At 39.5% G+C, this 12,716-nt stretch overlaps 2 protein-coding genes across 3 annotated transcripts in view; both read right to left on the bottom strand.

The window, feature by feature from the left end:
• Positions 1-4,345, bottom strand: part of LOC140942861 (uncharacterized) — an 11,942-nt gene extending 7,597 nt beyond the window's left edge. For both annotated transcript variants that reach the window (XM_073391885.1, XM_073391877.1), the window contains exons 1-4: positions 4,205-4,345; positions 1,543-1,929; positions 1,038-1,442; positions 204-422 (exon numbers count right to left, since the gene is read on the bottom strand). In XM_073391885.1, the coding sequence (XP_073247986.1) occupies positions 204-422; positions 1,038-1,442; positions 1,543-1,929; positions 4,205-4,250 (1,057 nt within the window). In that variant the 5' untranslated portion in view covers positions 4,251-4,345. The remainder of the gene's footprint in view (positions 1-203; positions 423-1,037; positions 1,443-1,542; positions 1,930-4,204) is intronic.
• Positions 4,346-5,391: 1,046 nt separating this feature from the next.
• LOC140942878 (uncharacterized) lies at positions 5,392-12,172 on the bottom strand. Its single transcript, XM_073391894.1, has 6 exons — positions 12,032-12,172; positions 9,750-10,136; positions 9,174-9,584; positions 8,251-8,652; positions 6,924-7,190; positions 5,392-6,322 (listed from the first exon to the last, which is right to left on the bottom strand). Exons 1-6 carry the CDS (start codon positions 12,087-12,089, stop codon positions 6,186-6,188), a joined length of 1,662 nt encoding a protein of 553 aa, XP_073247995.1. The 5' UTR covers positions 12,090-12,172; the 3' UTR covers positions 5,392-6,185.
• Positions 12,173-12,716: the final 544 nt, after the last annotated feature.

The raw sequence follows: 12,716 nt of genomic DNA, 5'->3' as shown, positions 1-12,716 counted from the left end.
GCTGTTACCATTGGCGACAGTATTGCAAGACCTCTCATTTTCAAAAAAATCTCAGGCACTGGATGTAAACTAATCAAACAACACGTCACGTCGGCCTTGATGAAGTTATGGACAAATCTGCAATAGTGTCGGTGAGTCACAAATACACTTTTAATACATGCCTGCATTTTTGTTCGACACCTTTTTGAAAAATTTCAACTTACCGGTGCCATTGACCATAGTAACCCTCGTGCTATTCATGCCTGCAATCCATGACCATTCGGTCTCTTTCATGTTACAGTTCTCAGTGGTGCAGTAAGACCAGTACACAGCCTGGAATTCAATGTCCAGTGAAAACACCGGACATTGGACTCTTGCATATTCGCCAACTCTTGCTCGTACGGAGTTCTCTACAGTTCTTGTCGCGTATTGTCGGTTGGGAACTGAGGTTTTAAGACAGGAACAAATGATCCAGGACAAAACAAAATATTAATGAAAGCAGGGGAAAATAATAAAATTAAATAAGTTGTTGTTGTCGATGATGATAATGATGATGATGACGACGTGAGTGTTTTTGTTTTCCTGGAAGACGGATAGAGAGGAAAGCACATTTATTGCTCGCGTATCTCTGTTTGGAACCAGAATAATTTCAAGAAACTAACCGTGGAAACTTTGAACCTGCTCAGTGGTAATTTGGCATGTCATTCGTTTGTCCTCGCGACGTGATACTTTCATAGAAACAGATTTATATTAATCTTTTACAGTTAACGTTAACATAATGAAATGCTTTTGTACCATTTTTAACTCAAGTTTGTTCTTTATTGATTTTCAGTAATTATTATGTACCTCAATTTAGACGGTCTACTGAGGTTTTACAAAACACCAGAAATTCAACAATGTCGATCGTAGGTGCATCTCAAAACGTTAATTTCCACGTGATATGATATCATAGTCACATTTTGCGCACACAACCTTCCCCCAAACCCGTCAGCTGTCAGGAACAAAATTTTCTCAAGAACTTTTGAAAATTGACAGTGAAATCACAAGATATCACATACCTTGTATGTCTAGTCTAACTGCTGCTCCAAGCAACTCTTGAAAGGGCCCAAAGTACATACCACATCCATAACATGTTCTATCGCTTTCTCTTATATTGTTTATCTCGATGGTCATCACCGACGTATTGGTTGTCCTGTTGGACCATGTCTTGGCGAAGACTCTTCCGTGGTAAGCCGGCACCTCCTGATCAAGTTTCGGATTCATGATGAGGGTTTCGTTCTTTGCCAATGTCAGTAGGGTCAACAAGATTCCTCCTCTTTCCCAGATTCCAACAGTTATGCCATCGTAGACCACTTTGTCCTTATCTCCCACGTGAAATTCGCATTGGAAAGACATGTTTCCTCCTGGTGTTACTGAGAGGGGGCTAGAAGGTGAGGCTGTGATCGCTGAGTCGTCACTCTTTCCTGCATTAAAAAAATGATTATTGTCTTGGACGTCCATGTATCAAATTTACAAGGGTGCTAAAGATGTTGAGTAGTTAATGTTCAGCTGTTTCTTGGTTACCTTCAACTCGAAGACTGAGAAAATCAGACTCAGGTTCTTTCAAGGCACCAAACTCCAGTCTTAAACCATAGTCCATCTGATCTTCGGCAATGATGTGAGAGATCTGGAAAGCTGCAACAGATTGGGACAAGTCTCCTTTCCACTGCACGCGACCCTCCAGGGATGGGACCTCGTGTTTGAGGTCTGGGTTTGGGAAAACATCCCCTTTACTGGTTACTGAGAGAATGTATGAGGCAACGTATCCATTTCTCCAAACTCCGAACACCATTCCCTGGAAATCGGATCTTGATGTTAAGCGGCTTTCGAGGGTCCACTGAAACAAAGCATCGGAGCCCTGGAATGCTCTTACTGGATGTGACGATACACGAAAAATTTGAGCTCCCAATCCTGCGTTGTGATAGATTATAAAAAGATTTCGAATGGATGAATTTAAAATACATAGGAAGTTGCGGACAAAAAGCAGGTTTACCCTGACAAAGATTTTAACTTGACAAGATGGTAATAAACTTATTGTGTCTCCGTGAGCTGATGACTTAAACCGTGTACAACATAATTCACAGTTTTACGTGTTCGTAGAGCGGTTTTCAGATGAGCATCAAAAGTAAAATGGGTTAGTAATCTTATATGGGCAACCAAGACACTTCTAAGTATCTCTCTTAGACTTCAGTTATAAATATGAGCTCATCTCTTTTCATATTTTTTAAATATTCTGACCGGGATACAATCTGTGCAATCACTGTAGTTTTGCTCATCTGTAAACCGCTAGACATACGCTAACAGTACTGAGCTATCACTAGATTATTAAAAAAAGATTAGGCCAGGTCTTTGGAGAAGAAAAAAATTGAAATCACTTGTTAACCTATAAGGAGTATATTGAAATTGTTTTGCTACATAATGCAATCCCAAGCGTTTCCATTTCTCGCTTATTCAGTATCACGGCATACTTACAGCCCCAAGATTTTCTACTTAATGTTTTCTTTCACTTCAATAAAAAGATTTGATTTATTTAATTTATCTTTTGTTTCGAGATTGTTCATTGTGTCTGAATGAGGGAAGGCATCCTGGGAGATTTCTGAATCAGCCGAGTCAGGAATGTTTTCTTTGTGAGGTAACAAAAATAATAATAATAAAATTAACGTTCAGTGTTGTATTTAGCTTACTTAGCAAATATTTTTGCGCGATTGAAAACCATGTTTAGCGAAATTTGTAAAATATAGTAGTTTGAATGGCAGATATAGTAAAATAAACAAAACATAAATCTCCATCATCATTATGAAATCAGGAGTGCGTACGGTCAGGAGTGCGTACTCAATAAAATATAGAAACATAAAAAGCATCAAACGAAGAAGAATTCTAACAGCACATGGAAAAACCACCTTGCTATATTATTGCTAAATCGAGTTTTACACAAATAGATATGACTTACTTAAAAACAGACTCTGTGTTGAGACTATCAGCAAAACACTAATACCCAATCAGAGTAATAAGCCCTATTAAGTTTTAGCTAGGTTTATGAATTCCACAAGGTAAAATATACACAGAGATGGCCTCTTAATGAAATTTTTTAATTGCAATTCAGTGTAAGTAAACAGAAGCTTGTATTTTGTTAGTGGACCATACTGAAAAGTAAACGGCAATATGCCAAGAAGAATACAAATTAGCTGGATACCCAAAAAGTAGAGTGGTGAAACACAGGCCTTAATTGAGTTAGTTGAACTGACGTTTCTATCTCTAAAAGCGTCATTCATCCACTCTACAATGACTGCATTCAAGAGAGAAGTGAACAGATTCTTTGAAAAGCTCCATTTTCTTTAACTAATGAGTAAACTGATTTGCATCAGTTAAACTTCCTTGGTTTCTCGGAAAACACATCGGGCGAAAGTTATTAAAAATTCAAGATATTAGTCGAGTACTACTTCGCGATTAGAAATTTGTATTCATATTACATAAAACGATGTTAAGAGAAACTACTCGATCTACGGTCATTTCTCCTAAAATAACGCAGAAACAAGACGTATTGGACAACCATCTAGTTGTCTGTCCCTTGATCAGTTTGAAATGCAAAAACCATCTATGCGGAAAATATCAAACGGCAAAGCGTCTCTACTGTCTTTCCGAGAAAGGCGCCTTGTCAAGCGAATGAAGTTTTGTTTGAAGAGTATAGACCGGTAATACCTATCAGCGAAACTACTTAACAAAAGGCAAATTGTCAACGCTTTTAGCCAACTAAAAACTGATACTACGTTCAAACGGTTGAAATAATCGGGTCCTCGCAGCCATGATTTTCGCGCGCGCAGACGATAATAGCTACGTTTAAGTAAAGACGTCCACTTTACTAAAGAAAACCACGGCGATAAAGCAACGACAGAAACGACTTTTTGCGAGTAAGGGAAAAAGATAAACAAACTGTAGTTAGAGCTATGACTTTTATATTTGCTTACCATCGGCTGAATTTGAAGGCATGCGGGTTAGAGTGTTGTATGCGCCGTGGAGCGACTAGCTTCTGATACACAACGATCTGCAATTAGCTCTTGTTGGCTGTCAAGCAAGCGCTGTACCTTTAGTCCGCCTTTACACAGACGAGCAAACAGACTTACGATAGAGGTACACTAGGCTTTCGTTTAACTGATTACGAAGCAACCAGAGTTAGGGATTGACTTACCTTCATGGGCAAAGAAAAAGAATAATAACGCTAGTGTTTTCCACATGGTTTAGATCACACCTTGAAGAGGGAAGAACCAGTTGCAGCAAATACCAGGGCTCCAGTGGACGAGAACGGGGAAGGAAAGATGGCCACCGATCCCTGAGAATGCCAAGACGCAGTCCACCATCACGATGCTGCGCTTGTTTTTGTCCATGCGATCACTTGAAAACTGCCACAATGCAGCTTCCTGTCGCGAACACAATTGTTTCTCTTTGTGCACTCATGCACGCCGCCACGCGACACACCCATAATCAAAGGTTAGTTAGTTTTGCGTCAGTTTTCTTATTAGGCTGTTGTAGCACTGATATGTTATTGTTCTCTTTGTCATAGTTTATTTTCCGCATCCACACGCTCTTAGTTATTTTCTAATTTTATAGAGTGAAGTGGCAGAGAAGTTTATCCCTCTCCCTCTTTTTTGATATAGCTCATCAGGACAGTATCAAGATGTGTTATTATTATGTTGCTGACGGGGATGGAAAGAAATTGGTTATCTAAATAACTTTACATTTACGGGATCCATACATTTATAATAGTGACAAGGACTTCCCCTCAGCTGCGTGAATACTTTCGCCCTTTTGAGGCCATGCCACATTCTTCACCGGACATCATTAGATGTAGGTTGGGTGGGTGAAAATCATCCGGCTAAATTTAGCAGCGAACCTTGTCGATTTTGGAATTATAAACATGGGCAGGTCAAGAATAAAGGCTTGTGACGGTTGTAACGAGCTAGTGGTGCCAAGTTGTACTGTAAAGTTTGACAACTCTTTATAACTTTCAACCTTTTGTAGAAAGCAAACTCAATGTCACTTTGTAATAAAATGCCAAAATGACACAAGATGAAGTTGCATTCAGAATGTGGTTTTGGAGTGCAGACCTCACTTTTTCACTCTAACAGTTCTTTCAAGAGACCCAGCTTAGAATTTATTTTTAAGGCAGTGCAATTAGCCAGAACAATTTGATAGAAAATTAAGCAACTCCATAAAAAAGGTTGAACTTCTACAGTAAAATATTCTTAAGCCGGTCAATACTCATGATTTTGCCAGGAAATATTACAATCCCATTGTACTGACAAAAGCCAATAAAGTGGAGAGACAAAGGTTTTCCTTTGAGAATTGTTATTCAGTTATCTGCGAGAGATGAGCTTCTAACGCCCATTTTTTGATTGGATTTCAATAGCCCTTGCAAGGATTTGCTTTTCCTGCACTGTCACAAATCCTTTGAAAAACGTTATGATAAATAAAACTTTCGAATTCTAATGCACCTCCCTCAATTCTTCATCCATGCATGTTGTTGGCACTTGCACTGCAAACGAATTGCTATGGACGATTTCTTTCATGCTGATTTGATTTAAATGAGTGAAATGTCAAGACATGATATCACTCCATCCTGCTCCCTGCATTTTTCTTTACAGTCTTGTAGTTTAGGTTGTAATGTCAAATAATATATGTGTGTGGCGTTAAAAAAAGACATGTTAAACAAATGTAAGATGAGAAACTATACATTTAGACTATAATGTGGTAGGGGTTTTCATTCTATTTTGTTTTATTTTTTATTGCTCTTTTTTTGTGCCGTGATTATATTTCTACTGTCTTATCCGTCAATAAACCTAAAAATAAAATATAAAAATAAATATACAGCCGCAATTACGAGTTCCCTCTGGAGCTACAGTATTCGGGTTAGTATAGCCTATCTTTTCGAATCATTGCACGGGATTCTTTTAAGTATTCTCCGGCATTTCACTTGCCGTTCGACTTCACAAAATGTATGGCAGTCTCCTTCGTTCACAAGAGTCAGACACAGTATACTCACAGCAGCATGCATTAGTGTGTCTTCAAAACTATTTTCTTGGGTGTTCTTGTCTAGAATTATTGTTTTCGTACTTCGGCAGAGAAATGAAAAAATTTAGTTGAAAAAAATTATCTTCGTCACTTCTTCTTCTTCAAACGGTTGCGTAGCCACGGCGGCTATCTGCAGTTTTCCTCCGCCATACACAACACCCAACGACAAGAAGCACCACAGCCACACCAACACTCAACAAGGCAATCTTTAACGGCGTCAATTTCTTTCCCCTGTCACCTGAAAGAAACAATTTCACACGTGAAATGCAGTTAAGGTGACTAAATACACTCAAGGAAGCCAAGAAAAAAAGAAAGGGAGCTTTCACTACAGGGGATTTATCCCGTAGAGCAAGATCCCCTAAGAGATCAGACAGCGGCCCAATTCCAATTACTTTAAAACCTCATTAAATGGGGAAGATTTGTTTTATTTGTAATTAGATCAATTAGTAATTAAATTTTAATTCTTATTCCTATTGCATTTCATTTTCTCGATTAAATGGTTAGGTAGCTTTAGGCAGTTAATGTACTTTAGGCTTAATTTACACGACTCCTAGGAGAGATTTCGTGTATAAATAAAGATTGACTGATTGATTTGTTGGTTGGCTCATTGGTTGGTTGGTTGGTTGACTGATTGATTGATTGATTGATTGATTGATTGACAGAAACTAAACCAAGCTTTTACTTTGAGAAATTCGGAACCTTTATATTCAATCGAATATTACATGTACTGAGAACAAAATCCAAAGGGACGGACGGACAGAGATACAGATAGACAGACAGACAGACAAATCATTATTCACGGTAGTGAAGAGGAAGCCATACTATTCCTTTATAATTACCCGCTTTGCTTGTGATCTCCACCGTGAATGAGTACCCCACTGTTCCTACAGAATTTGAAGCCTCACATCTGTAAACTCCAGCGTCCTTTTTACTGGTTTCGTGGATAATGAACTTTGTTCCATTATCGCTACTAGGAAGCAATTTGCCATTCTTACTCCAGGTAAAATGAGGTGATGGGTAACCCTTGGCTTCACAAAATAACACGAGTGGCTTGCCTTCCAACACAGTAACTTTATCCTTACTCCTGTTCGTTATGCTGGGCGGTTCTATTGCAAGAAAGAATAATATGTACTTGAAATATGGAGGGAAGTAAGCCCCCTAAGGTAACGTACGGTACTTTGAAGCATTTTCACTGCATTAAGAGATATGAAATACTTTTCCCCCAAGTGACATTCCATTGCCTGGCTATTAACTTTGATCGATAAAGTTGATTTGTCTAATGAGGTAACAATAGGGCATACTTCTAGACTTTAATGACTTTTCATAAATGCACATTATTTACCATTTCCATGGGAAACATAGGGGAATGCTCTGCAGTGGCACGCGTGCAAAACGTCTGCGCATGCGCAAGGTCTCTATTTTCAATAATTAAAATTTGCAAAATCTTCCCATTTAAATTGAAAAACATTTAGGAATGTTTGGTATGTTTAATGGTTTGCAGCCGGTTCTAGTATTAAGCACAACAAAAAATTACTTAAACTAACTTAACTAACTAACTGGTAAAGTCGTCCAGTACAAGGTTTTTCCGTCCTTGGATGCATTGGTCGATTTCGTTGTTCGCATTGACCGAGCTCAGCGACATGATGACCAAAACAGCAACAATGGCTACGGCGAAGTGCTGCCAGAGCGAGCGTAGACTTTCAAACATGATTTTCGCCTTTGGTGCAAGGAGGAAAGTATGTGGTGCAAAAGAGAGAAACTAAAGAAATTAATAAACTTTGTGTTCGTGAAATTCTAAGCTTATCTTTTGTGTGTGGAGCTTACTTTTTTGAATTTCGCGGCCGGAATCTAGTTTGTTTTGGTATCGCGTATGATTTTGAACGCATGCGCACTGCGTTTTTCACGCGTGTCCTCTGCAGTCGTATTACAGCTGACAATTTACTTTGCTATTAGAGGATGAGAGAAAATGAACAGTGAAAATCATGCAGTCATGTGCCTCAGAAGTTGTTCGTGACAACGATGTGACAACTGAGTTGATTAATAATTTACCCGTAAGATAAAAGAGGCCCAACTCCCACCACACGATCAATGCAAAGTTCAAAGAGAAAGAGACCCGAAGACTCGCAGTCCACAACCGTGATTACAGTGACCGAAAAACATTCTTACCAGTTGCGTTGACAATAAGAGTGACGAAGTAACGTTCTGCCGATGTGAAATTTACCCTCTGAACAGTACACATGTAGTCTGTACCGTCACTAATCTGTACATTAGACAGTATCAGGGTTCCATTACGAGTCAGGTTGACTCTACCATTATAAGGACCCTTGTCGACCACTTTAGTAGCTCGAGAATTGGTCATTCCAGCCATCCACGACCATTTAGTTTCGATTGTACTGCAGTTCTTGGAGGTGCAGTAAGACCAATATAAAGCCTTAAAAGTTCGGTCGAGTTGAATCACTTCTGACAGCACCGGGCAGGGAAACGCAACGTCTTTGTTAGCACGTACTGTCCGTGTATCGTCGTTATCATTGGTCAAAAAAGGCAAACCGTTGCTGTTGCTGTTTGTGCCTTAATGTAGGAATAAAAACAAACATGAAAAGACATTTCCTCGAACAAGGTCTTTAAAACTGAAGGGCTTATATTCATTAACAATTACGTTTTGGGGATGGGCGATAGCTGAGTAACCCTCGTGATTTCGTATGCTACAATCTCGCTAAAATTTCACAAATGCTTAAGGGTACATTGACAGTCAAGCCTTCTCCAGACAACTTTTCGTAAACCGGGAATTTCAGAACAATTTTTATCCCCCCCTTTTTTTTTTACTTTACTTTATTTCTCCATACTGCAAATATACAAGAGAGAGAACATAACAGGAGAAAAAAGGGCAAAATAAAGTTAAAACTAATGACATGTCCTGGTTATAAACAATAACAAGAAATTAGTGGATACAATGGAGAAAATGGTAATTTTTGCAAGGGTATTCTTAGTGTCCGAAATACTTCATAATACCGACTAATTGTGAGGAATAGAAACATATACAGCCCTAGATAAAATAGATTGTAGATATCCAGATCAATACATTTTCATACCTTCCACATACACGCTAACTGATGAACCCAGAGGTTCCCGAAAAGGGCCAAAGTACATGCTACACCCATAGGATCGTTCATCGGATTCTTTTACTTCTGCCAACTCAACTAATACTTTTGAAGTGTTACTGCTGTTGTTGGTGGAGAGGTGTGCACGAACTCTTTGGCTGTATTCAGGACCTTCTTTGTACAGCTTGGGATTCATGACAATGCTATATTCCTTTGTAACCGTCATCAGGGTCAAGGCGATTTCACCCCTTTCCCAAACACCAACTGCAATTCCCTCGTACAGGGCCTCATCTTCTGCAGCTACGCGAAACTCACAATGGAAAGTAAGATTTTTGCCTTTTCGTGCCCGTATGGGAAGTGATTGCAGCGCTGATGGCAGCGCTGTTATCATAGACGACGCGTCTGTAGAAGCAAAGGATTGCCAGTGCAAGAAAAATCAGTTTTGGATACCAAAACACTGGCATGTTTTACATTATTTAGCACATAGAGGGGACACGTAACACCAAGGCCGGCACGTTTGATAGTCAGCCACACCCTATGTTTATCCAATTCTGACTGCATCCTTACCTTCCACTTCAAGACGTACTGAGTCCGTTGGAGAGTGTCTAAAAGGACCAAAATTCAAAAGAAGGCCATAATCCGTCTGATCTTGAATTCTAACGTCAGAAATTTGGAAAGCCACGAGTGATTTTGACAGGTTCCCTTTCCACTGTACACGGCCGTCCAACCGCGGTGCCTCCTTCTTTAGGTCTGGGTTCGGAATTGCGTGCCCGTTTCTCGTCACCGTGGTTATGTATGTCGCGACGAATCCATGTCTCCAAAGTCCAAACACAAGTGCTTGGAAGTCAGGCAGTGAGGTCAAATTTTCAGCCAGGGACCACTGAAAGGTAACGTCGGACCCCGGAACTGCCCTTACGAGATCTGAAGGTACCCGTGAAAATACAGCACCCCAGCCTATAAAGGTAAATAAAGCTATCATTAGCGTGCAAATAACGTTGTCGACAAAATAACGACTTTTAAGTGAATAACGCAAAAAGCTGATGATCGATTTGAAGAGGTAAGAGGCCACTAGATGATGTTTAGTGGGAATCATTTTAAAATTGAGGAATATATCGACCGTGCCAAAAAGAGTGGTGGTATCAACGCAAGAAATAAAAAAGCCGGAAACATGTTTGTATGGCGACCATCCCCATTCAGAGGTACACTTTTCAATATTAGGGGCCTTTAGCATCAGGTTTTTCGTGGGAAACGGCAAACCGCAAACCGCAAAATGTCACGTGAGCACGGCCTTGCGGTCACGTTTGCAGTTTGCAGTTCACGTTTGAACCGCAGGAAGGGCTTCCCGCGGTAAGTGATTTACGGCAAGGTTTTTTGTCACCAAAAATTGTACAGGCTCGCGTTTAAAGGTATGAACTAGCTTTTTGTATCCGTTTGCGATGTGTTTGTTGGATTTTTGATCTCGAATCAATGAATTATTGCTGAACTTTGGGCGATTAAAGTGATGCACTTCGACTTGATGAAAACAACATGGCGGCCCTAAACAATGAACGCGTAGTTCAAATCAATTTTATATTCCTTTCTGCCGTACTAACAAAGGAAAGTATTCTGTTCCAATCCAGAGTTAAATTTTTTTTCTATCTTGCTTCTGAATTCATAACTTAGTAATTCATAACTCAGTCTCTGTTTGGTTCCTATTTTTAACGTATTACTCCGCGAATATCATTTTATTTTGCTTATCTCTTTTAGACTGGGGAGGCCAGGCTTCATAAAGCCTTGTGGTTTCTTCTGGGCTCCCTTGCAACCTTACAATTCCCATATGTATTCTTGTATTGTATTGTATTTTGGCTAAATAAAGATGAACTGAACTGAACGCCTTGCTAAAGTTTGAAATCTCGGCAACGCGAAACTGCAAACGCGTAACTGCGGTTTGCGGTCTGCGGTTTGCGGTTTACCTGATGCTAAAGGTCTCTATTCTTTTTGACACTTAAAACGCGCAGAATCTCGGAGCTCAGTTGTCCGTTATTTGCCCCCCGTTATTTGCCACTAGATTTCATCATTCTAAGCCAAAACAATCATAACAACTTTATTACTTCCCAAGATACTGAGAAATTTGTTATCCTTATTCTCAAAATAATTCCGGAGACTGTCAGCGATGGTTCTTTCCGGGTGTTCTTCGTTCAAATTCTTAGAAAGGAAGGAACTTTTGTTTACAGAAGGGGTTAGTTAATGTTCACTAAATGGTGAACGATTTTCCGAGATATTTGTGCCATGTAAAGCTTGCATTTGGTTATTTCGTGTTGTCACGTAGACGAGGCATGATCGTAACTGATATCTGCACGAGCTCAGTGACTGATGAGATTCTCTGAAATAATTTAATATTGCATTGCAGTCAACTATGAAATCTGTGTCTACCACCAAAACTGACCAGCTCTGCAGGTTTTCTTTTCTGGCTGATGGGAATTATTAACGCATTCAGCTAACTGAATCCATCCTTGGTTAAAATATTCAACTAAAAACCTGTCTGGGCAGCATTTCAGTTTCATCAATATGGTGTGTATCTATTGCTTAATTCCTTCTGAATACTCTGAAGTCGACCCTGATCATATTCACAATTATATTTTAGTTGCGACTCAAGGCTTGCTGCTCACGCTTGCTGCTTTTGGAACAGGCTTAGTACAGCACTTATGCATGTTATCATGCAAGATATAACGCAATATCATTGATGTAAAGAACATGCATTGTGATCCAGAATATGTTTTCAGTAAGGAACGACTACGAGTTTTGAGTTACCAACAAATCGAGGAAACCTGTTTACGATCGCTCAAAGTTGTCGTGTAGTCCTGACTTACCTCGTGCAGCTACTGCAAGCAAAAGGAAAGTTGTTATGATTTTCGTATGTCTTTTCATATCGCTTGTACAGTCTCTTTCAACAGTGGAAAGACTAATATCACAGCGAAGGGGCGCTAGGCTTGTCACAAGCGGAGACAAAGCTATTCCGGGAAGTCGCTTTACTTAGGGGTTGCTTAGTTCGGCACAATAGTTGGTTTCCACTTGACGTAATCGCGGCCATGTTGGTGGACAGAACAATAGAGAAAAAGTCTTTTGGGAATTTGACTCTATTATTATGCAAAATACGAGCCATAATTTGCTTTGTGCACCAACATGGCCGTCTCATCATGTGACTGAAAACCATCTGCCCAATTATTCACTGTTTTACAAAAGACATCACCTCGAGGCTCTGGGAAAAATTTAAAAAAAAAACTCATACAAATCCTTATTTTCGTCCCCAGAGGCTCCTGGTCTGTTATGTGACGAGACAGAAAAACAAGTTACAGCATACTATTACGTGCTGATGTCATGGTCCTATTTAATTAACTAATTATCTGTTCTGAAAATAAAAGTTTATTAATCAAACCAACCGTAAATTTCCCCTCTGAAAAGCCAGATTTAGCCTCATGAGCTCCATTTTCTGTCCGTTTATACATTTTCCTTTTCGAAATCAAAAATAGGTAGCAAGTAGCTCATATCAGGCTG

Source organism: Porites lutea, chromosome 1, assembly GCF_958299795.1.
Source record: "Porites lutea chromosome 1, jaPorLute2.1, whole genome shotgun sequence".
Classification (NCBI taxonomy): domain Eukaryota; kingdom Metazoa; phylum Cnidaria; class Anthozoa; order Scleractinia; family Poritidae; genus Porites; species Porites lutea.
Note: the sequence above shows the minus strand (reverse complement) of the source record. Positions and strands in the feature narration are given on the sequence as shown.